This window comes from Uloborus diversus, chromosome 4, assembly GCF_026930045.1.
Source record: "Uloborus diversus isolate 005 chromosome 4, Udiv.v.3.1, whole genome shotgun sequence".
NCBI classification, from domain to species: domain Eukaryota; kingdom Metazoa; phylum Arthropoda; class Arachnida; order Araneae; family Uloboridae; genus Uloborus; species Uloborus diversus.
The window spans coordinates 134,583,109-134,608,646 of record NC_072734.1 but is presented as its reverse complement, the minus strand read 5'-3'; the positions used below and the strand labels follow the sequence as shown (position 1 = coordinate 134,608,646).

Genomic DNA, 25,538 nt, shown 5'->3' with positions numbered 1-25,538 from the left:
AAGATACAACTTAATATAGTCACATCCAAGAAAATGTTTCACTTACTTTCATGCATATTTAATTGTAAAAATTTCATCATAATAAATACATTAACACATTACTCATTACTACATTCTTCAAGCCATTTTTTAAACCACGCACGAGGTACAGGAAGAATCCTTGTCGCCAAGTTTGAGAATGATATCATTTAGCGCCAAAATATAGGGTTGCCTCCCGTTTATCTGTCAGGATCGTTCCTGCATTGACCGATTTCCGATAAACACTCGCACAAATGTGAAAACGTTGCCACTGTGATAATGGCAAAGTACATTACACTGAGCCTGGTTGCAACAAGGCATAGATTAATTTGAAGCTTAGTGATGTGTAGAATCACTAAATTTAACCAAAGCTTGTCTAAAAATTTTAAGCCTACCTGTTTAATGAAGATAAATCTTTAATTTTCAACTGCAATAACTAAAGTTATTTCTCTCTTTTAAATATCAGTTGAATCATTGAAATGATAAGAAGAGAAGTTGGGAACCTCAAATCAAAACAAAACAAATCCACGCGGTCTTCGTGTTTGTTATTGTTTAAAAATGTCTTCTCCTAAGTCACTTGAGTTGCGTCAAAGTAGCAACTTTTATATGGATATTCGATTGTATGGAATAGTTTCCTTCATTTTGAGAAATTTTAAATGATCATGAGCGATAGCTATTTTGTTTTTTTAAACATTTATTTACCTTACATTTTCTTTATTGTCATTTTTTCCCCTAGGGATTTCGGAGAAGAATATGGAAATTCTGCTGTTGAAATGGACGAAAAGCTATTTCGATATGCAATATCGTTAGCTTTAAAAATATTATATGGAGATGTAAGTTGTTTATAGGTAGCCTAACCTTTGCCTTGAGTTATTACTTTTAGTTGCTTTTTTTCTCCTTTCAATCAACAACATTGCTGCATCGCCTTTAGTTCGTGCGAAGGCCGTAGCTAAGTGAGGAGAAATTAGGATTCTATGGCTTAATTTCTAACAAGTTTCTAAAGCTGCAAGAGAATAGATGCGTATACAGTAAACTTCCAATTATCCGCCGGATAGGGTGGCTCGGTGACCGCGGATAATCTTGGTAAAACAGGCGGAAACAGAAAAATCTTTTGGAGAGGGCCCCGGAAATTGAATAGCACCCCCCCCCCCCCTCCCGCCCCACATTCAATGTTTCATCACAAAGTTTTTATTACTTTACTTTTAAATGGTTTTTTTTTTCAGGATCCCTTCTAAGTACATAAATATTATATGCATCAATATACTTTGAATGTGAACGTAAAACATCTTTAACGTTTGGAGCCAATTAAATACTAAACCTAATATTATGTTACCGAGATGCTATATAGTGAGTGGTTTTAATTAGGAACCTTGTCATAATGATTATAACACGAAGGCAAAGTTATTCAATAAACCCATATACCCACACCTTATTTGAGTTTTTATAAATATTTTAAATAATTTAACTATCAAATATTATTTAATTTAGAAAATCATAGCTATTAAACATATACGTTTTATTGAAGAATTCAGGGCTATTTCTGTGTAAATTTCAAAGCAATTGCTGGTTGTTGATTTGTTCTTGAAGCCATTATACAGCTGAGATAACATAGTGATATTACATGCCGTTTCCATTAATACCGTGGTTTTCCCAAGAAACTACTATATGATTTATTTCATTTTGTATTTTTTATAAGCTGAAAAATAAATCTATTATTTAGCAAATAGCTTTCTGGATCAAAATAACTCTTTTAGGCATGCCTACACATTTTTTGAAGAATGTTTATTATTGATTCCATCAAAGAAGAATTAATGAACGAATGCATTCCCTTGAACTCAAAACCAGGGAGTTAAATGTATTCTGTCACTCTGGGCCTCTGCTCCACTATTACTTCTTTAGCAAACAGAAATGTTTTTATTTAAAATATGCTCTGTGTGTTTTGTGTTCTGTTTAACTATATAAAAAAATGCTATATTAAAAAATTAAATTAAAAAATAATGAATAAAATAGTTAAATAAATTCATTCTTTTGGGGGGGGGGGGGCTCTCCCCTCTCTAAAATCTGCTTCTCGATAAAAACAATGCTGTTGTATGCAATCGCTTTGCAATTTGGTGCTTTTCATTCACATCCAAGCAGTTTCAGAAATTGTTTGAACCCATAACCGTAGGTTGGGTTTTATTCTTCAGCATGTACCCCTTTAAATGGTAGTTTGTATCTGCTCCTGGCAATGTTATTGTTTGTTCTCCTTCAGCAGCTATCCAGAATTTTCCTTTGACAGGAAAAGTGTTGAGAAAATGCTTTTTGTTCTTAAATTTCTGACTAAGAACAACAAATGAAAATTCCTAAGAAATATTGAGGAGCAAATAGTGTAAGCAGACAAACCATCTCAAGGCTGAGTTCAAAATTTGCCCAGCAATTTTTTCAAATTGAAGTATTAGGAAAAGGGGAGGCTCTCGCAAGGACGTTCCTAGGAAAAAGTTTCAAAATTAGTAAAAATGTCCATCCTTAACAACATTTGCAGAAAGTTCAAAATTCTCCCTTGGGAATTTTTCCAAAATTTAAGTTCCAAAAACACAATTTGAAACTATCTTTTGTGCAGTTAGGAGGAGTGAAGTTTTAGGCTCCTCGCATGGAGGTTTTTAAAAGTTGAAGTATTAAAAATGTGATCGTAGGAAGGATGAGAGTAAGGGGTCTAGGGCTCTCCCTGACTCCCCATAATTTTTAAATAAAGACCAAATCACTGCCATCATTTAATCCAAGGATTAGATTAGTTTATTCTTCACCAAAGGTAGATTTTTTCAGGGTACCTAGCTTCCTGAAGGCAAGGGTGCACCCCCTCAATATCACAGCCTCCCCCAAAAGCAAGAGCCCTAATTAAAAAAAAAATACCCATCAAAATTTCAATAGCACTGTCTGCAAAATACCCCCCCCCCTTAGGTGAACCCCTCTGATTTTTCCCCCACTTGCTTGCATTTAAATACACTTTTTCGACCTAGAATTATAAATATATTCTGCTGTGGAAAGGTAACACACAATATCTGAAAAATATTTAAAAAAAATTTTTTTTTTAATATTTTTAAATTGTTTTTTGCATTTTTGTAAGTTATTGTGCTTTAGTTTTATTTTGCAAGCTTGTTATTCGGTTTCCACTGAAAATAAAGTGCAAAAAATAGTCAAATTTCAATATTTCACTATTACTTATAAAATCCAAACATGTTTCTTCAAACACCTCAGACTCATTTGTACAGGTATGCCCTTTACCTTTTCACAGCAGTATTACAATGATTATAAATAACAAATTTGATGTTTAAATCATTCTTCAAAGCGAGAAAATAAAAAAGCCAATTTGTTTCATGTCTCTGCAAAAATTTGCATATTTTGCCCTGGCCATGTAAACAACAGTTTTTTTTTTTTTTGAGCAATCACGAAATGCTTATTGTTTTCACTTGACCGTTGAATGAAGTCCACATCCTTTGATTTGATATTTTTATGCATATAATGCAGGTGTCCATGTGCCTTAGAATCGAACTATTAATAAATCACTTTTTCTCAACTTTACACAATCCTTTTTACGAAAAAAATTTATCCAGCACACAACATCCAGTGTTCAGCATTCAGCCCCTGGAATTCATTTGAATTTTGAAGTCTTGAATTCAGATTATGGTTGCAATAAAATTCATTAGTACAGTCAAGTCTCAATACCTCTAAGTCCCAAAGGACTAGCAAAAACCTATCGGTAGTTCAAGCAATCGGAAGTTCTTTTCACAACTTTCTTGAGAACAAATTTTGTTTCTTTTTTCAGGAATAATGCATAGCAGATAGACTACAACACTTATAGTTTGGATAAAATAAATTATTATTACTACATAAAAAACAGACAATAAATTTTATTAAGATATTTCTAAAAAAGAAGTTATTTTTGACTGCTTAAATTTTTTTCATTGTGTCTTAAAAACCATCATCAAGTTTGTAAACACAATTTGACATCTTCGTGCAGCAGAATTTTCTTGGTCCTGCAGTGAAATATTTGCAAAATCTAATGAAGGAGGGCTTGATTCTTTTTCACTATGTTCATCAGAATCTGCACAAGCAGACTTTCCACGAATAGCTTGCACAATCGCTACACGTAGAACAATGAATTTACACATAATTACATTTTCCTTAGTATTAAAATAATCTTTCATTTCCACCCAATGCACATCAACAAGGATTTCAAAATGATCCAATTCCTTGGTCACTTTCTGTTGTAAGCCTACTTTCTTTTCTCTACTGTCTTTAGTTTGCATTGATTTTAAACGTCTTTGTGTCCTAAAAGCATGGTTATTTGACTCATCCAGAAAATAAAGGCTGTACTTGTTTCAATTTTTGCCAAAATTTTAAGATTAGCCAGCAATAAAATTTCATAGGTCTTCATCCACAGCAAAACATAGTTCAATCAGCTACTTTTCCCAAAATCTTGCAGTAAAGTGTGCATTAAGGAAAACTGTTGTAATTAAAATATCCCCCTCTTATGAGCTGATAAGCAAAGCAATACATTAAAGGGGGGAAGAGACTTTTTTTTCTAATGTTGGCTGCATTTTCATGCACAAAATGAAAACGAAACTTTCGTAAGACTTCCGACTTAAAAGGAGTACATTCAAGATACAGAGACAACTTTGTATTGAAAACACTAATTTTTTGGGGGACCAAATCTCAACTTCAAAATAAAGGAAAATTCGAGTTATAAGGCTTCAAGTTATCGAGAGTTGACTGCAGAAACAAGGAATTCCACATTAGTAGAAACAACAAAAGAAGTGTAGGGCTCTATCGCAATTTGTGATTGCAAAAAAACATAATTTGAATTCAAGATTTCAAAATTAAAACCTTTAAAAAAATACTTTTGTCATTTATCTTGCTTTAGTTTTATTGTACATACATGCTTATTTGGTTTCTGCTGAAAAAAAAGCATGAAAATAACTTTAAATTCCAATATTTTACTGGTGTTTGAAGAAATTAAAACCACATTTGAGGCAGTGAGAAGCAAAGGGATGTAAGTGGACATTTTCAAATTTTGAGTAAAACGCATTTAAAGATAACATCCTATGTAGGCTTTCGTTTAAATTTTTTTCTAAATCATTCTGTATAGCAGCAACGACCATAGCTGAAATCATGCTGTATAGCAGCAACTACCAAGGCTACTAGAACCATCTCTTACACCCCTTTGCTCCTCATTTCATCTAATATCTTTAACTCATTTTAGTAGATACAGCCATTTACCTGCCCACAGTAGTATTATGTTCTATACAAGAATGTCTTGTAAAATAATTTGGTTAAATTATTGCAGAAAAGAATATAATTAAAAAAAAGTTTTTTAGTTAAAACTTGGATGTGTAATCATTCTATAAAATGCAGATTTCCTTTTATTTTAGATGGGTTATATAATACCAGTTGATGTTCTTAAATACAGGGAAGAAGATCGAAGAGCATTAATTCGATTACCAGCTAGGTTTGTCATTTAATATTTATGTATATTGTTATAACTTTTATGAAGATGATTTTTTTTGTTATGATATGCTTAATTTGTTGTAATTTTGTCGAATTTAGTCTTGACCCCAAAAAAAGTTTTCTCTATTGGCAGGGTTTGCCAAACTGGGCCCAGCCCAAAAAACCCACCCGAGTTTTTCCGGGTAAGCCCACTTGAAAAAACCCTTGTCGAAAAAGTTTTTTTCAGAATAAACTACATAACATTTCAAAACCATAAACATTATAATTATTATATTCATCAATACCAATTCCAGAAATTGCCATCTTCCTTTCTCTACTGTTTATAAAGTAATAAAAATTAAAACTGCTAATGGATTTTGCATTTTTAAAAAAATAAATAATACAGGGATAAGAGTGGTCAGAGAGCAAAAATCAGGAAATCCAAAAAAAATTCGTAAAAGGGATGATATCCAAAAAAAATTTCGTGAAAGCTGGATGATATCCAAAACCGCATCAAAATAGAACCTGAAAGCCATATTCAAAAACTCAACAAAAAATGGCTAATTTACCAGTTTTAAAGGTAATACGTATTTAATTAAGTATGAGTAATAATTTTGTACAATTTGCTGCATTGTACCATTTCTTTGCCATTTCTTTGTGTTGATTCCTAAATAAATCTAAATTTTGAAAAAGAGGCAACAATTTCTAACCCTTGAGTCCTTGAACATAGGGTTGGGGGAGCCAGAAGTCAATCTTGGCTGCATCACACAATAGTGTCAACTTTTCATATTTTTTAGAGAAAAATCCATTTTTTTCATTAAAAACATTTGAGTTTATAGTGTTAAACGAGTGAGAACATAAAGTTTAAAATTAGATCTGTTTGTAAAGTAAAAATTTACAACAGAGAAAAAAATCTGAAATTTCTTTATTTGGTAGAACATACTTTTCATAGTAAGAATTGAAAATAAATAAATATATATGTATATAAACGATTGCTTATCTTTTTCCTTGCATTTGAACCCAAAATTTGTTTTTGAAAACTTCCTAATACAATTTTGGAATAAAAAGAACAACTTGCAGCTGCCTCATTTAATAATGAAATTTCAAAAAATTTAACTTGTAAAGCCTAAACCATTTGAGATTCATGATAAATATTTTTTATCCTTTCTTAAATACACAAAAAAAGTAACCATGCCAAGTTACAAAAAAATTAGAGACTGTGGGTACTAAGCCACATTTTTTGATTGAGTTTTGTATTTTTTCTAAAATAAATTAAAGAAAAAAATATATTATTGAAATGACGAATAAAATAAGCAGATATAAGGTAGTACATAGTAAAAAACCACCAACATTAAAAATAATTAAAATACTTTCAGGATGCAAAAAGATTGAAATCTCGAATGAGGCATGCAACTTTCGGCGCAGCACGTGTTTGACGTTGTTGGCATGATTCCAAAACGTACGTTTTTGGCAGACATCGAGGAGGATGAAGATTCAAAGGGAAAAAATAGAACAAATAAGAAATCAGAGACCGAAAATTTCAAAAAATCGTATTTTTTTCCCGATTTTTGAGAAAAATAAGGCCTGAAAGAGGCAAAAAAAAAAGGAGGAAAGGTTTTAAAAACCAACAGAAAAAGCCGGAATTCCGGCAAAAGCCGGAAAAATTTCATCCCTGATAATAAGAAATTTGATCAATTTCAAAGTTTTTTTTTCTTTACATTTTTGGGAATATAATGAATTGATACAATTGCAACAGGGAGTATCATTTTGTAAACAGCAACTAAATGCAAGTTTTTCAAGTAAAACGTTAGATTACAATAATCACATGAAATTAGCCAACCTGCGTGATGAGTGATGACTGTAGCATATTCTTTAAAGTAACCATATTTGAATATTTATAACCTATCCCCACATTGTTTCATGCAAGATTTATTATTTGACTTAATAATTTCTCATTTTAACAGTGTTCAAATTTCACTTTAACTTCTTAAGTCAAGAAAATTTTAAGATACTGCATATTTTTCATGTTAATGGCTTATGCTGCTCCTTTTATCTTAAAACTCAGTCAAGATGCAAACATTAAATTACTACATATTGTATTTTTTTACACGGAACACTTCTTTCAAAATATTACTCATACAATTCATCTTTGAATAAAGGTAAATGTATGTTTCTTAGATGGGCATGTTGTAGAAAAAAGAGTTTAATAATATTTCATCTTATACTAATAAAAACCGAGTGTATCCATCTATTTCCTGGTGAACAACAGGGAACTGACCATCAAATTAGGTATTGATAGATTCATAATTTGTAAGGCTACGGGTTTGGCTATGTTCCATAGTTGTACAACTTTGGTTAGCATACATATTAAAAACATTTTTTCCCTACCTCTTCTCTTCTTTCCGAAATTTCCAATCCTACCTGGCAAGTGGCCAAAGTAAAAATGAATTGTGGACAGGAAGGTCTTGCGGGAATAAAAATGTTTTTTTTTTCTTGTGCAGGGATGTTTCGAAAACCTCAAGTAAAGCGCATTTTTGCTGCAATAATTTTTTCCCTTTAAAGGAATGTATTTTATGTTCTAAAATTGTCAGCTTCAATTCTTTCGCTAACTTGAGCCGTCTCAGGAGACAAGTACGAGACAAAGTTGGTTACTTCCAGGAAATGTGTGCACAAACTCATAGCTGGAAGGTTGGGCGAGCTGTCATAAGCAGCAAAGTCAATGCTTCACTGCATGCAACTAATATAAATTTTTAAAAAAAATTTTCTTCCTTTAATTTTGATTTTTTTTTCTTTTACAATTGAAAGGATCAGGGCAGAAATGTGACAAGCCACAAAACTTTTCGATCAAAATTTTTGTTTCTCATAACTAAAACTGAAATAAACATGACAACGAATTATGTCATTTGGAGAAAAATATATCTGGTTTTAGTATTTCAGATTATAGAATGTATAATGCCTTTGAAAAATTCTACAAATATTTTTAATAAGTTGAAATTGGCCTACTGAAAAATTCACATGTGGCATATCACATTCTTGCCCCGAGACCTTCAATTGTATTTCAGTAAAAATAGATGATTGACTTAAAATTTCATAAAGCTCTGTGAAAAATTAAAGCAGCAGTTTGGTACAATATTTAAATAGAGATTGAGATTTAAATGGTTTTTGAAAAAACTTGGGTTTTTCATCAAAACTCCAGGTATTTGATTAATAATGTTGTTTCATGATTACTTATGCATCAAAACTTAGTTTCAAATAAGTAATTTTTTTTTTCCTTTCTTTTTTTGTCTAGAGAATTGGTAAAAGTTTGGAGTGCCTTGTCATTGTTTTCTAAATATGATGATCTGGATTGCATGTTTAGAATATACAAGGTATGAGTTATATTTTGATTTTGACAGTGAATTTGATTGGATGCGAAAAAGTCTGGTTAAAGAGTTTTAGTATTAAATGAATAATGCAATAAATCTTAATGAAGTTTCTTTAATAAACTTAAAATCGTATTGCCTCCCCTATTCAATAAATGTTGTCCAAACAAGATGCCTTGATAAAGTAAAAATATTTCATCTTCATGTTTTTAAATTGGTTTTAAATAAAATCTAGTCTATTTTAGATTTGTATAACATAAAGCAAGGGAGGGGGAAAAAAGGTAAAATTACCTATCATCTGTGAAATAATCAAATAAGTCTTTGAATCAAGTCATCTTTTTGAAATGTTAAATAAGCTTAAATATTAGCAGTAAAATACTAAGAAGTACTTTAAAGATCTGGATTTAAACTGGTATTTAAAATAATAAAGCCTGGATGACAATCAATGAACCAGTATTATGTCAGATCGACTTGTGAGTTCGGATAAAATGTTTGCTGGAGAAAATAGATTCGTTTTCTTTGTAGACCATTTAAAGCATATTTGTTTAAACGATATAGAGACCAACTTCTTTATAGCAAACGCAACATCGAAATGTCAACCTTAGGGTTTCCAATCCCAATCCTGCATGATATTTAGCGGGATTAATCCTGCCAGATTGATAGCGAGATCCCGGGGGATTTCCAATCCTGCAAAGATGTTCCATGCAAATGTTTCTCAATTTTTGCCGTCCATCAACCAAATATTTTCGCAAGAATCGTTTGAAGTTTCGATCACCTTCCTGTATATCTACAAAAAAAAAACTTTTGTCTCATATGATGAACGGTGGATTTACCATTCAAGAAAATAATAAAAATAAGAGTATTTTCCTTGAGAGTGAATTAATATTCTCCTTGGAGGTTTCAATTTTCATAAGTTCAGCAACTGCAAAAATGCATAAAAATTATTAGCCTTATCAATAAGCACACTAAATATTGAAATTCAGAAAATTGGACTTTAAAAGAAATTGAGAAAATGTATTATGGAGTGCAAAATCCGCTGGAGTAGCCTGAATGCAATGTTGAAACGCTTCTCTAGACTTAAGGAATGCACTTGAAACCTTTAACTCACTAAAAGTATACAATATTTTTTTCCCAAAGAAGATAGCAATGATATACCAGACATTATTTTCTATTTATGCTGTCTAACCTGTAGAAAGTGCCTGTCAATGTCTTGAAAGACATTGACAGGCATGTGAATGTGTACTAGAAGTTAGTAATATAAATGTGGAGTTAGTAATATAAATGTGGGTGGTACCTTGAAAATTATGTTGGATGAATTAGCTGAACAATCTGCAATATTCGGCCCGACTCGAAAAGAGACGACAGAAACTTGGATGAAAATGTCCACAGTTTTTTAATTCCAGTAAAACCAACTGCAGTGGAGCCACATCACGTGTTTTCATTATGTTTTGTGTAAAAATCTTTTCCCATCCCATATGAATGATGCTTTGTTAAGACACTTTGGATTTTTTTAAACTATCCTTGTGCATATCAAATGATAGTGTCCAATTGAGATGTGACTTTGTAAAACACTGCAATTGGTGTACCGAATTTGAGATAATGACTAATTCGTAACAAAAGCAGTCCTCTCTAAAAAGCACAACTTTTTCTAATAAAAATTTAACTTTTAAAAGAATAAAGTCAATCCCCAGGCAAGATGCGCCTATATACAAAACTGTAAGGGAGGGGGGCTCAGATATTTTCCCCATGGAAACTGATTTCAGTGCAGATAAGAGTTGTTAAAACTTGACATTTTTAATAGAGACGTACCGAGTACTCGGTAACTACTCGGTACTCGGCCAAATTCTGATCAGATACTCGGCCAATACCCAGTAGTTGCAAAAAATTGAATATTGTCCAAGGCAGATACTAAAATTTATAAAAAAAAGAGCAAGCATTATATTCTGCAAACATTTACAATTAAAATTTATAAGTCAAATTTTAAATTTTGAAAATAATGAAGTTTGTAATGCTTCAATGGAATAAATCTTTATTTTAATGTCCCCAAAGTTGATAAAAATTATTTATGTAAAATTATGCAAAAAAAAGGATAGAAAATATGGAGTTTTTATGTTAAAAATGGATTTTTGTTACAAACAAAAATTAATTATGAAAATACCTTTGCTTAAAAAATAAAAGGAAATAAAACAACGTTAAAAGCACAGTGCAGGAACACTGCAGACATGTGTTTTGGCATTGCAAGGAATTCCTTTTTCAATGCACGACATGGGAGCTCGTGGATTTAAAGGCATCCGACAAAAGTCAGATTTTTTTGTCGAATGTCTTAACATTCTTTAGCTCACATGTTATGCACTGAAAAAGACGTTCCTTGTAACGGGGGGGGGGGGGGGCAGAAACACATGTCTGCAGTGTTCCTGCACATTTGTTGTATTAAAATTATTTATGTTTTGCGGACTAAAACTATAATTGATTGGTATAAATTTGTTTTAATTCCAACTTGATTAATCATACCTTTTATTTATTTATTTTTAATTTTAAAAATAATTTTTTTTGTAAAATTTTTGACACAAACAAAATTGTTTATATAATGCGTAAATTGAATTTCAGCAGGAATTTAGTTTTAAAAACTATTATATGGACAAGGAGGTCTATACTACTATTCCAATAAGTTCAAAATTCATCACATATGTGTTGGTGGTTCTTCATAAAACATAATTGGTACTTGGTAACTTGGCCGAGTACTCGGTAACTCGGTACTCGGCCGAGTAGTAAAAGGCCGAGTACTCGGCGAAAGTGCTACTCGGTACGTCTCTAATTTTTAATAACTTCTTCATTAACGGCTGCAGAAAATGTGTTTTTGCAAAGAAAAAGTACTAAAAGTAAGGAAGTACTTAATTCTAGGGGTGGGGGAGGGCTTGAACCCCCACTTTCCCTCCACATGGGCGCTCTTATCCCGCAGTATTGGTTCCTTATAATCCTAAAATCTCACAGGACTAAGATTGGCATGGGATTGGAAACCCTAGTTAACCTATATATTCTGAAATCAAGAATTTAAATTTCATTATAGACAGCTAGCACTTGTTCAATAAGCTGAAGAGCGCTAAAACTAGTAGTAAATAGCTCTTTTTTTTTTTCTTTTGATGCAATCAGCTGGGTAAAGTACGCTTGGGGGGGGGGGGGAGTTAAAACTGAAACAATGGCAAGTTACTTTCCTTGCATTGGATTCAAGAAAGGATATGTCAGAGTTATTTTGTGACAATGATGAATCCAAAAGTTTGCAGTTATTGGTGCATTAAGCATGATTTAAAAATGCAACTTGATAAAACAAAACCTAATAAAATAGTGTTAAATATTTATTATCTATGTTTAAAAAGCTAGTAAATTAAAAAGTTATCAAGATGTTAAAATGTGTAGTATAAAAATGTTTATGCTTTAAGTAAAAAATAAATAAAATTGTTAAACACCTGCCCTCTTTTATGAACAACATTTTTTGTACCGTTAGAGTCTGTTCTAGAGAGGTTTCACAGCCTGTTTAATCACTAAAATTTATTTCATGCCTTTTTCCCCCTCTTTCTTTTAGGTTACTCCAGTACTTGCTTGCTTAAATCTCAACAGCAGATTATATGAACATTTAACTGTTGAAGGATGTAGAGAAAAGTGAATGTTTTTTTATTTTTATATGTACATAGGACAAATAAATATTTTCAACAGTAAAAAGCCTTTAATTTTAAATCTTACATGTAAAAATGAATATTCTCAAGACATAAACAACCTTTAATAGAACCTGAACACAAGATAAAATAATCATAAATATAATACCAAGTTAATCAAATGTAAAAGAGCAAATGAGTTAAGAACTATCAAGGGATAAAATAACACAGCTGCCACTTCAAAGCTAAAAAAGTCCATTTTACAGAAAATAAATTCATCACAGATATTCAACCAAGAGCCGAGGAACAAATGACAGCCACTCCTCTTTCATAAAAACTATGTTCTTTCTGTTGGTCAGCGACAGGAAGGTTCACGGTGAATAACAACTCACTTCGAGTTGTGTTGAGATAAACAGGAAGAGTAACCTAAAAAGGGAATATTTTTAAATTTATAACATTTCATTTTTAAAACTATCAGGGTCTGCGCCAAATACTATAAATTGGTCAAAAAAAATTCTGATCTGGCGTAAGTATTGGCAAACGGAAAATTCTCAGAAATTAAAAAAAAAAGGAAAGGTCTTATGCACTGTTATTAAGTGTTTATGAAACTTAGTTATGCTGTGTATTTAAAGTACAAGCATTTGCATTGTATGTTTTATAAAATTATTACTTGGTATTCTGATTAAAGTTTTCTTTTAAAAGATTAAAAATTCACAATTAAAATTAAGTTTTTGGCTAACTTGTTGGATAGCAATTAGAAATTCTTATCGCGGACCCTGAGTTAACTTTCAACATAAATAAATACACACATATGCAACAATTACATTAATAACATATTTTTTAAATCTATTGGGTGAGTGCAAAAGTTCGTGCGGAGTTGCAATAGATGGCGTTAGAACGGGCGTAACGTGTTGTCATTAATACCACTATCTACGTAAGTCAGATCGTTGGAAAGGTGACATGTGCAGCTTTCATTCCAATCAAAATAATTTGTGCAGATACAAACTGCTTCGAGAAAGATTACTTTTAAAATGAGTATTGATAAAGTGCATTTACGGCATGTTATGCTTTACGAGTTTCGGAAGGGAATAAACGTTGCAGCAGCCGTAAAAAACATTCAAGACGTTTATTAAGATCAAGCACCAGCTAAACGAACTGTGGAAAAATGGTTTGCAAAATTTCGTTGCGGAGATTTTAAGCTGAAAGACGAGCCACGCTCAGGTCGACCTTTCGATATTGATGACGACATTTTGCGTTCTTTAGTTCAGAATACTCCGCGAATTTCAACAGAGGAAGTTGCTACAGCACTTAACGTTGACCGATCAACCGCTTTTCGGCGTTTAAAAAAAATCGGATTTGATTTAAAGCTCGATATATGGGTGTCCCATTTGTTGACAGAGAGCAACAAAATCCAGCGAATTTCTGCTGCCGTATCTTTACTCGAGCGGCTCAAAAACGGGCCGTTTTTGGATCGATTAGTGACGGGCGATGAAAAATGGGTCCAGTACAACAACGTTCAGCGCAAACGCACATGGAAACAGGCAGGTGAACATGGTGACCCAATGGCAAAGGCCAGTTTGCACCCGATGAAGGTGATGCTCTGTGTTTGGTGGGATTGCAAGGGTATAATTTGTTTTGAGTTTCTCCCCGACGACCAAACGATTGATACGAACAAGTACTGTCGTCAATTAACTAATCTGAACCAAGAAATCAAACAGAAACGTCCAAGTTTGTCAAATCGCAAAGGCGTAGTCTTTCACAGACCACACGTTTCAAGACGGACGCTACGCAAACTGAACAGCCTGAAATGGGATGTCCTAACTCATCCACCATATTCTCCTGATATCGCACCATCGGATTATCACTTATTCCGGTCATTGCAAAATCATTTAAATGGAAAAAAACTTGACTCTTTGAATGCCTTACAAAACCTCGTGTCTTCCTTCTTCGAATCTAAACCACGCAGTTTTTATGATTGGGGCATCCGTATGCTGCCAGAACGTTGGAAGAAGATTATAGACAACGATGGAGAATATATCATTGATTGAATAAAGAGTTTTGCTTGCCTAATCACTGTATGACTTTCTTTCACAAACTCCGCACGAACTTTTGCACTCACCCAATATTTTTGGAAGTATGCACTGAGTTTATGCTAATAATTTGCAATGATAAACGTTTTTTAAATACAGTGAAATCCCGTTACAACAAATTTCAAGACACCACATTTTTTTTTTCATAACAGGAAACTTGTAATAGAATTGAAGCAATGTAATCAAAATTGGACTAAAAATTATTTTTGTCCAATTAACAGATTTTTTGTTGTAACAGGATTTTACTATATAATTTATCTGTGGCAGTAAAATAAATGATGATGCTTAAAAAAAAAGGATTGCTTTTAAGTATGATACAATTCTAATTTTAGTACAGATTTATAGTCCACACTGATTTGGGTGGGGGCATAAATAGGATTTGTTAAAATTTGAGTGAGAAAGTTTTGAATTCAGTGCTTGTTCTTTATACAAGGAAGTGAAAAAAAAAAAAAACGCTCAACCAGACTTCAGGTAAGACTAAACATGAAGGGAAAAATTTTTTGAACAAAAGATATACACAAAAGCATATAATTCATTCAAAATGTTGTAACTAAAAGTTTGAAAGAAATTACCTGAGGTAACGACTTGCTTGCTTCAGTTCTCCTAGGGGAAAATTTTTTAAAAATATATTGTTACATTTTTATAGAGCAAGAAAAATTTCATTTAAAAGGGCAGACATTTTTAGTATGATTTGTTTCAAATGCTCAGTACCAAGTTTGTGACAACAACTAAAACATTAAACTTTGAGCAATTGCAACATACATACCACTGTACTTGTAAGTTGTCTAATAATGATATGGATACTTGAAAAAAGCCTCCACTACTGCAGAATAAATTACAAACTTTAGATTACTTTTCATACTTTAAGAAAATTCAGATGTAAACACTATCAATCTTTATCTTTACTAATGATAAAGCTCAAAGTTTGTCTGGATATCTGGGTCTCTGTCAGGATATCTCTTTGTGACGCACATAGCGTCTAAATCGTTCGGCCAATTTTCAGGAAATTGCGTTCAAAATTAGTTTGTAGCATGAGGGTGTGCACCTCGAAGCGATTTTTTGGAAATTCGATTTTGTTCTTTTTCTGTTTCAATTTTAAGAAAATTTTACCTAGCAAATTATCATAACATGGACGAGTAAATTACAAAATTGTCATAACGTGGAACTGTAGCATGGGCAAGCAAATGAACATAGTAAATCGGCCAGAAATTCATCATCCATTATCTGTAAATATACAGGCGAATCAAATGACTTTTTAATTTTCTACTACAGGCAAAGCCAACAAAGTACTGCTAGTATGACAATAAAGAGAGAGAGAGCAATACACACAAATGGTACAAAAGTTAAATCTTCATTAAATAATCATATGTTTTTATTAATTAAAGGACTTACTTTATCCAGCGCAAAGTTGTTAGTGGGAGGTCTGCAGATATTGTAAGTGTAAGATATAACTTGCTGTTAGAACATTCTGCCCCTTGGAGCTTCAGCCCTGAAATAATATTGCACTACATCAAAATCATGCTTTCAAGTTCCGTTTATTTTAAACTGTTAAGTTAAAAATTGATTTCAATGGTTCATTACACAAGAAAAAGAAATCAAGAAAAATATTGAATTTCACCACTCATTTTTCCAAATTTCAGTTCGAAAAATAACAAAATAAGTACATAACTTCAATCAGTAAAAGTAAGTTGGATCTCGATAACTCAAAGTTTATAACTCGAATATTCCTTTATCTCGAAGTTTTCATCAGGTCCCAAAATCTTGAGAGTGTTGTGAAAACTACCTATTTCGAACTACCAATAACTCGAACGTTTTAAAAGTTCCTTGAGACTTCAAGTTATTGAGAGTTGACTGTAAAATGAGAATAATAATATAATTTATGCACACAATTCTTAGCATTTGAATTTGATTGACTGCAAAATGTTCAAGACAATAAACAGTGCAGAATTAGTGTGTTGTCACCTATTTGTATCACTTGTACTTAATCCTCACAATAATCTTTTCTTTTTTTGTGTGTGTGTGTGTGTAACTAGTGTTAAACACTTTCCTTGAACAGAACAGTTCTGCATGGATAGTAGAAATGCTGTACAGTAATTTGAATAGAAACCAACAATCTTATTTTGTAGACAATAAACAGAAAATATCCCTTAAAAATACTTTGAAGACTTCTGTTAGCTACTTTTTCTCAATTATATAATTCAGAAATAAAAATATGCATTAGTCAGTGCAGTCATAAGACATTTTCCTTTTTTCTGACCAAAACTAGGTAGTGCTTTAAATCAATATTAAAATTGTTACACAACTAATAATTTTATGAATGTAAAACAAAAAAGAATATATTACTTCATTATACCAATAATATACTAATACATCAAATAAATATTTTTTTAAAACTTTTTGGTTATTTTAATAACAAATAAAATTAATTAATACAATTAATATAATTTTTATATTTCAAATATAGTAGTTTGAAAAATAAATATAGGATATATATCAGTGAATAGTAATGTTAACTGACCTAAAATGTTTTCTTATTTTTTCAGAATGCAAAAACTTGAAACAATATTCAAACACACTAATAAAAAAAAGAAAAAATATTTTTTTTTTTTTAATTTATAGAAGAGAGTTGCATACAATATGTCGATAGAAGCTGGAATGACTTCTTCATTGAATCACGCATGTTTTTCAATTGGAGTTATAAAAAAGAGCATCTGTTGCATAATAAAATTGTTTTATACACAATAAAAATTGTCTAGAAATATGATTTTTTAATGGAAAACAACTTTGGTTAGATTAGAAATATTTTCTTGAAAGAATTTTCTAATATCACCTATTAGAAAATTTCTTGGCACCTAATCAACATTTTAACATCATTTTCATAGAGTTCTAGAAAAAAAGTGGATTCTTTTCCAAATTTTAATGTCTAAAAATGAATAGAATTATCTGAACAATTACTTCAAGTGTGTGAAATATTAGGGGCTCCTACCAGGAGCAGTTTGCAACATTGAAATTTTTAAGAAGAATTTTTTTTTTTCTGATTTTTTTTTTTTTTTTTAAATCTTTCTTGGGAAGGAATTTTGTTCTGGTTGGGAGGGGGGGAGCAACCCTCCAAATAATAATTTGAGTCAGACTTAATTCTCATTTAAAGCAAAACTATACACTTCATCAAGAATTTTTTTTTTAATTTTGTAATAATGACTTACAACAACAGTAGCATAATTTGCCTAAACCACTAATAAGCAAAACAACTATTTCTCAATGAAACAAATAATATTTGAGTTAGTAAGAGTAGTTAGAAATCAATTTATACTGCCTGAAATAAAGATTAAGGGCAATACAATTTTTAAAAACTATGTATTATTTTATGCCTAACAAATACTTATTATTTGTAGAGTAAAATGTAAATTAAACTTCATACAAAATATGATTGGTATACATTCAATTCAGTTGATTTTCAAACATATATTTTTCAATTAACAAAAAGAAGAAAAACTTGCCTGTTACTCCAAAGCTACATTCATCTAAGTCAGCAGGCTTCCCAGCTTTATCCATTATTGTAACCTAATTTACAATGTAAAATGGAAATTGTATGAACACATGAATCACAATTTTAAATCTAATAACATAAATAAAATTAGTTAAACATGCTACCTCCATTGCAAGTTCTTCTAATGACCAACCATTAGCTTGTGCAACATATTGACGTGTTGCCGTGATGTAGGCCTCGGGATTGAAAAGACCTCCAAGCCAAACATGAAGATTCTGTGAAAGTAGGAATTATAATTTGAAAATATTGACTCACAATAGTACTTTTCTTAACAAAAATTAACATGTTAACCAACTATTCAAAAGTATTATTAATATCACAAGTCAATTATTGGGCCTTCTTTGTACCCCTTTTAAATCTTATGTGCCATAATTTCCTCTTTATTATCTACTTCAACATATACTGCTGTGGGCAGGTGAAGAGCAAAATTGAACTGCGAATTTTTCATTTTTTTAATACAGGGTTCGCATAAAGAATATCCCAGTTTTCATAAACTATTACACTTAGCATTATAAATGACACATAAAAATAAAGATAAACTAAAAGTTTTTTTCACTCACAAATGTTCGATATGTGCGCTTTTGGTAACGCGACACACATCTATAACATACATTTTGGAGTGTTTCAGAGTCAATTTTTTATAATGCTACACACATGAGATCTTTCAATTCTTGCAATGTTGCAGGCAATGGTGGTGTATTAAACACTGTCTTTGACAAAGCCTTATTATTAAATAAAATCACATGGGGTTAGGTTTGGGGATCTGGCTGGCCAAAGCATAAAGAGTAAATCATCACCTGCACGGCCAACCCAGCGTTGTGGTATGTCAATGGTGCAGTGAAGGAGGGGGGAGGGGGGGGTGTGGCTTGTTTTCCTGTAATCACTGGACATGACCATTTGCAAAAACATCTCCATAGAATTGGAGTAAAGGATTCAGCCCGTTGTCGTCTGTGTCACCAGAGTGAGATGGACAGTGATTACCTCTCTCAGAAACTGCCCCAATATTTTAAAGATTTTAAACAACAACTCTAAGGACACTAAATTTTGTTCACATTATTGTTCTACTTCATTTTATTGGGCTGCTTGCGGATTTATGGCAGAAATGTCTCTGATGGGCATAGGATTAAAAAAAATAAGTAAATAAATAAATACAGTGAAGCACCGTTTATACGTTTTTGAAGGGACTGCATGAAAAAAGCGTACAAATGAAAAAACATACAATACGTATAGGTTAATGTGTATTAGACTCTCCAGTGACCAATTTAAAAAATGTATAATTGAGAAAAACGTATAAAAGAGAAATGTATAAACGGTGCTTCACTGTAACTTTCAAATGCTAAGTAAAATAATTTAAGCTGTGATTGCGCATAAAACACAGATATAAAATTAAAAAACTTACCTTCAATGCAGCTGTGCCACCAGATATTGAGGCTGTTGAAACTTTTTGCAATTGTTTGATTCTGTCTGAGAAATCTGTAATCCACTGGATGACGGTGCAGCCACTAGGAACAGTATAACGTCTCCAGTGAGGAGGTAGAATACCTAAAATTTGCAATAATTTTCAAGTCAAATGCATGAACATATGTAAAATTTTAAATTCATGTGCTTCCCACACACTAGAAATTTTTTTTTCCTTATTTTGAAAAGTTTTCCTGAATTAAACTTTTGATATGGATGTAAATAGAATACTTTTACATGGTTCCCATTTCGAAGTGAAATCAAAATGAAGTACTATATAACGCAGTCTATTTTCTCCCACCTCCATAATATTAAGACTAAGGTTTCCTCCCCATGTTCAGGGAAAGTCATAAGTTTTAACCTTTATGTATTCCTGGAATTTATATGTGGTGCTTGGAGATCTCAGGAACATAAGGGAAAATATATAAAATTATAAACTAGTACCTAGTTGATTAAACCTTGCTCCACTTTATTTATACATAAATATATTTTTTTCTTGTAAAATCATGTTTCTCTAAAATTGGAAGTACTTATTTTGACAAACTTAAAAGCAAAGCTTTAACTAAGTATTAAGTTTACTTTAGTTTAATAACTTTACTTCAAGTTCTCTAAAGTTTATTTTAGCAATCAGTCAAAAGTTCATTGAAAGAAATAGACAACCAGTTTTGAAATTAAAAAGATGATAGAGTAAAAAAAGGAAGATCACAATTTGATGTTTCCTATTTTAAGGACTAACAGGAAAGAATAATAAAGAGTAAAGTTCTATGCAAAAGTAAAAAAAACTTCAAAATTAAGCACATTTAAGAGTCCTCTATAATGAGTATTTGAAATTATGCACTTGAAGCATCTTTGGGCACTCTGTTTCAAGAAATATAAAATTTCAGTTTCATAAAGATTCCGAAAAATCCCAGGTATCAGGTCACCGAGGGGACGAAAGAAAGTACATTGGAGACTAGTTCCTTTAGAATTACGAAACAAAATGTATGTTAACTGACAATAAGTTGTTTACAATTTTTGTTAGACTCTGCTAATGAGTATTCATAAACTTATACATATTATTACTACAGAAATAAATTTTTGTATTTACAAATGATGTATTTACAAATCCATGCATGATCACAAAACTTTTGTTCTCCTTTTGCTTTTGTATATTTTAGGAAAAGTTAGTTTCAATGAATTTGTATCATCATATCCATAACTAGGACATAGCTTATTTTATTTTACTAATAATCATGCACTACGGTGTACTTAGAGAAACTTTTGAATACAGAGGCTGGGTCTCAAAATTAAACATCAAATCAAAAGCAAATTTCACCTTTTGCAAGATCACTTATCATGGAGCGATGGAAATTAGTTTGTTTTTTCTCGCCTTTGCATATAAGTATAGCATCTTCCAGGTCTCTTCTTACAGTTTGAAGCAATTTAACTGCAGCATTAACCTATATATGGCAAAATAAAAAAAGTAGATTGAAGTCACTGAAAAACACATAAATCATTGTACAAAATGCGATGTAATTTTGACATTTAAAATATTATTTATTTTTGAATGCTCTTTTTTTCTAGAATTTTTAGTTGACAGAGAATGTACATAATGATGTTAACTCTATTACTGAAAATAACACATAGTTAAACTTTTATTAAAATAATTTTAACGCTAGATTCATTGAAAAAGTTGCCATTTTTAAAGCCTATTACCTCTCTTTCAAAATATCTATACATTGGATCTTTGATGTTTTCCACTGTTCTCTTAAGAGAAGTTAAACTTTGTGGCACCAAACGCAACCATGTAGCCGCAGAATTATGCAAAGTTATCATCCAAGCGGGACGACCATCTGCTTTGATCTTTGCTTCTGATTCATCAGCAGAGTACACAACTTCATCATCATCTTCCAAAAGCTGCATCTTCAGCAATTTAGCAATTAATGCAGTTCCTACATTTATATCATTAAATATGAGAGATTAACACTCCAATTTGCAAAAATAAAGTCTTAAAAAATAATAATAATGCTCTTTAAGCTACAATACATATGACTAATACACATAAATAAATAAAGCACATATTTAGTATAATCATAATTAACTATAGTAAGGATGAAAAAGGTTATACAACTGAAAACGTATGGTTTAAAGTTACTGATGCTTCATTTACTTAATAGATCATCAAAAGCACTGAGCTAACTGCAAAAATTATGGATAACAAGAATTTCTTGAACTGTAAGCCAATCAGTGATTTTTCTACTAAATAAAGAATGTTAATGATTATAAGAGCAAAAATTATCAAAACCCATCTCTCTTCTGCACATTTTTAATATATGAGTAGAACAAGTTTTACCTTCGGTTTGGACAAAAGAACCAAAGTTTTTTTTTTTTTTTCTGTATACAATTGAAACTTAAGATGATATTAATTAACTGCACCACAACATTCAAATTTATTATCAGCAAAAGTTCAACATAGTAGTCACATAATTCTTTTTCAAACTGGACCCATTTCATGCCATTCAAAACCCTGGGAAAATCTTTGGGAAAATGAAGTACATTCTTTACTACTGTAAAGCCAGTTATTTTTGCACGCTGTAATTTGTTCCCAACTTTATATGAACAGAACTAAAAGTTTAAATATCTGCAGCAAAAAAATATTTCGTGAGGCTGGAACTTATGATAATAACTGGCTCGCGAAAATAAGTGTGTTTACAGTATTCAATTTAAATGTACCATAATTCATAATAAGGAATATTTATATAAAAAAAAAGTAATGTGAAAAACATTATATATTGAATCAGGTTTCTTCTGTACAGCATGCTAACAATGATTTTTAAACTTGCATATTTAGGAACTCTCTCTCTCTCAATATATGTATATATATCTTAATATATAAATATCTTCTGTGCGGACGTTTGTCACAATAAGACTTTTAAATGGCTGGACCGATTTTGATCAATTTTTTTGTGTGTAATTGAGTTGTGGCAAGCATGGTTTCGAAGCGCGATGGATCAAATCAGACACGTTTTTGTTAATTAATTTAAACATTGGATGGTTATATCTCCCAGATGATTAATATTTATTTTAACCTATTGTTGAGCGAGAACTGAAATAAATATTTAACCCGTTGCCAAAGGACAATAAGAAAGCCAGTTCTGCTTTTTGTAATGAAATTTCCTACTGTGATATGTCAGTTGAGAATAGATGAAACGTAGAGAGAGAGACAGAGAGTGAAGCCTACATTTCTCTCTCTTGAAAGCAACAATTTTAGGCCCCGAAATATATTTTAAAGTAAAGTATTCGAAGGTTCACGCAAAACGTGTGTTCTGTGGTCGTAGTTGAACCACGTGACCGGATCGGCGCTTCAGGTTTTCCTAACCAAATGATCAGAAAGTGCCGTACCTAGCAACATTTGTTTCTCGGCTCAAATACATCTGAGTTTTGACACCAATGTCATGAAAACTTTAAGGATTATCTAAGTAATCAGTACATTATTAAAGGAAAAGATGATGGAATTTAAAGACGAAACCAATTTTATTTTCGTCCAGATAAATTATATCAGGGTAGTTCTGTACACAAAAGATCAGTGCAGTGGAAGATTTTTATCTTTGGTGGAAAGAACAAATTAGGCAATATATAAAGTTTTTAAAAGTTTTCGTTCAAAAGATCGAACCGCTAATCGGTCGGAGTTGGCTTCGCTCACTGATCGACTTGATTACAGTAACATGGTGGCTTGGCGACTTTGGCTATAAACAATAGAGTTGCATGATCATTTGTTTACATTTTGAAGCTACTGTTAGTGTAATTTATTGTATTTTTTGTTTATTTGGCGAAATATTTCAAATTGCAAAGAACTGTTTTTCGTTTTTAAAGAATTTTAGTCATTTTAGTTGAAGAATGTGTTTATTTTACATCGGGAGAGGGGGATGAGTGATTTTCGCTTATTCAAAGAACTGTTTTTACCTTTATAATTTTTCTAAACGATATCCTTTCGATTCTTTTATTTTTTTTCATATGGGGGATGTTGCAGCTGGATTTCCCATTTGTTCTAGATGGGTAGTTAGTTTTTTACACTTAATATCTGAGGACGCTTTTTATCCTTTGAGTATGGCTGAAGGAACAAACCATCAAGTACAAGAGAAAAATAGTTAATAAAGCAACTGCTCAGTGGGCATTAGATAAATCAAGTTGTAATAAATATACGCATTCTGACAACAAAGCAGCTTAAAACATTTTTTTAACTTATTTTTTTCAACCGAACGGTTCAAACACTTGATAGTTTATTAAATTTTTTTTAACTTTTCAATTTACAAAGTTTGAACAGAACAACGTCTGTCGGGTCCTCTAGTGTGTGTGTATATATATATATATATATATATATATATATATATATATATATATATTTATTTATTTATTTATATATATTTATATATAATCTCACAAAACTAATAAGCTTTCAAAAGAAACTGAAAGTAAATGTATTATTACTAAGCAATTTTCTAAATTGATTTTTCAATTTGCTAAGTATAATTGAGTAAAGGGATTTTTATATGCAAGAAATATGAAATGCATTAAAAATGTGCAGAAGAGGCATGTGAGAAATCTTGCTCTGATAATCATTAACAATGGGATATAATTGAACAAGTTCCTATGACAATTGGCACCTCCCAGTAATTTCAGAAGATTATTTAAGCTTACTGTATGTTATTTCTCAAATTTTCAAAAACTATTACTCTTTTTTCTTTCAAAAAGCGACAAAGTGCTCAAATAGCTTAAGAGATGATTTTTCAAGAAAAGTGTATTTTTAAATTGACAGTTACAGCGACAAATCTTGGCTTAATTATTGATACAGAAATAGCTCAACAATTGGGTAGTCCATAAAATGTAAAGCAAGATGGGAAAGAGTAAGTCAAAACTGTTTAAAAATTGAGACAGTGTTGATTTTTTGTTGGTGGTGAATTTTTACCAATTGGGTAAGATAAAAAAAAAGGTAAATAAATATAGTTTATGGGCTTTAAGGCATTGGTGCAAAGTAATTTTTCCCAAAACATCCGAATTTCTGGAATTTACGGATTTATAATACAGTGTAATGTTTTCACAGGATAACATAAATCATGTATATCATCAATTAAAACAAAGATTTTGTCACATCAAAAAAAAAAAAACTCCTACTGCTGTAACTTTGTGCACATTATTCGCAGACTATCTATTTGAAAGTAAAATTAATGAGGTGAATTATACCCTGCCACAGATCTGTACGCCCCCTTCCCCCCACTCAATGTTAAAGTATTGAATCTCATTTTATAGCATTACTAACTTACTACCCGGCGTTGCCCGGGTGTTTTTCAATGCAACATATCTTTTGGATAGTCAAATGAATAAATTCTAAATGAGCGTAAAAAATTGCATTCACATCGCTTTCTAGGTTCAAATCTTCAAAATACTTTAAATAACACAGAAAATCAATCATTTTCTGAAAAAGTAACATAAACTTAGAGTAAAAAAGTATGAGGAAAATTGTTTGGGCTCTGTAGTGTCCACTGGTACGTTGTTTGAGGTTGAATCAGACAGGCGGTACATAAATTGTCTTAATGGGCAAAGATTAAGATTTAATCTTTTGTTTATATTTTACAGAATCTTGTTGTATATTTTGTTCCTCTTATTCACAGCTTAAAAGCAAACGAAATGTATTACCCGTTTTGAAATGTAGTCTAAAAATTTAAAACTTAAATTTATGGATAAGAATAATTTGAGTCATTTAACTCAAAACTTTCCCCTAAATATTGTTTTTAGTCCCCTCCCAGCAGCAAGAAGAATTACATTTGTGAGTGAAACCAACCGAGCAAGTAATATAAGCTGTCTATATTGAAAATAGTTACATCTCAAATGCATTTACAGCACTTAATCAACTGCTCTTATGACTTGTTGTTCATGATAGAAAACGGATGTCTCACTGAAGATTGCAATCTCT

General features: G+C 31.4%; 2 protein-coding genes across 2 annotated transcripts in view; one reads left to right on the top strand and one right to left on the bottom strand.

The window, feature by feature from the left end:
* The first annotated feature begins 537 nt into the window (after window positions 1-537).
* Window positions 538-12,550, top strand: LOC129220051 (ribonuclease P protein subunit p14-like). The gene is made up of 5 exons (XM_054854390.1): window positions 538-638; window positions 755-851; window positions 5,427-5,503; window positions 8,771-8,849; window positions 12,424-12,550. The coding sequence occupies exons 1-5, from the start codon at window positions 577-579 to the stop codon at window positions 12,502-12,504; spliced, it is 396 nt and encodes a 131-aa protein (XP_054710365.1). The 5' UTR covers window positions 538-576; the 3' UTR covers window positions 12,505-12,550.
* LOC129220050 (dynein heavy chain, cytoplasmic-like) overlaps window positions 12,532-25,538 on the bottom strand; it is a 135,385-nt gene continuing 122,378 nt past the window's right edge. The window contains exons 84-91 of the mRNA XM_054854389.1: window positions 21,284-21,519; window positions 20,904-21,027; window positions 19,530-19,672; window positions 18,235-18,345; window positions 18,081-18,144; window positions 15,976-16,072; window positions 15,156-15,186; window positions 12,532-12,919 (exon numbers count right to left, since the gene is read on the bottom strand). Of these exons, the coding sequence (XP_054710364.1) occupies window positions 12,782-12,919; window positions 15,156-15,186; window positions 15,976-16,072; window positions 18,081-18,144; window positions 18,235-18,345; window positions 19,530-19,672; window positions 20,904-21,027; window positions 21,284-21,519 (944 nt within the window). The 3' untranslated portion in view covers window positions 12,532-12,781. The remainder of the gene's footprint in view (window positions 12,920-15,155; window positions 15,187-15,975; window positions 16,073-18,080; window positions 18,145-18,234; window positions 18,346-19,529; window positions 19,673-20,903; window positions 21,028-21,283; window positions 21,520-25,538) is intronic.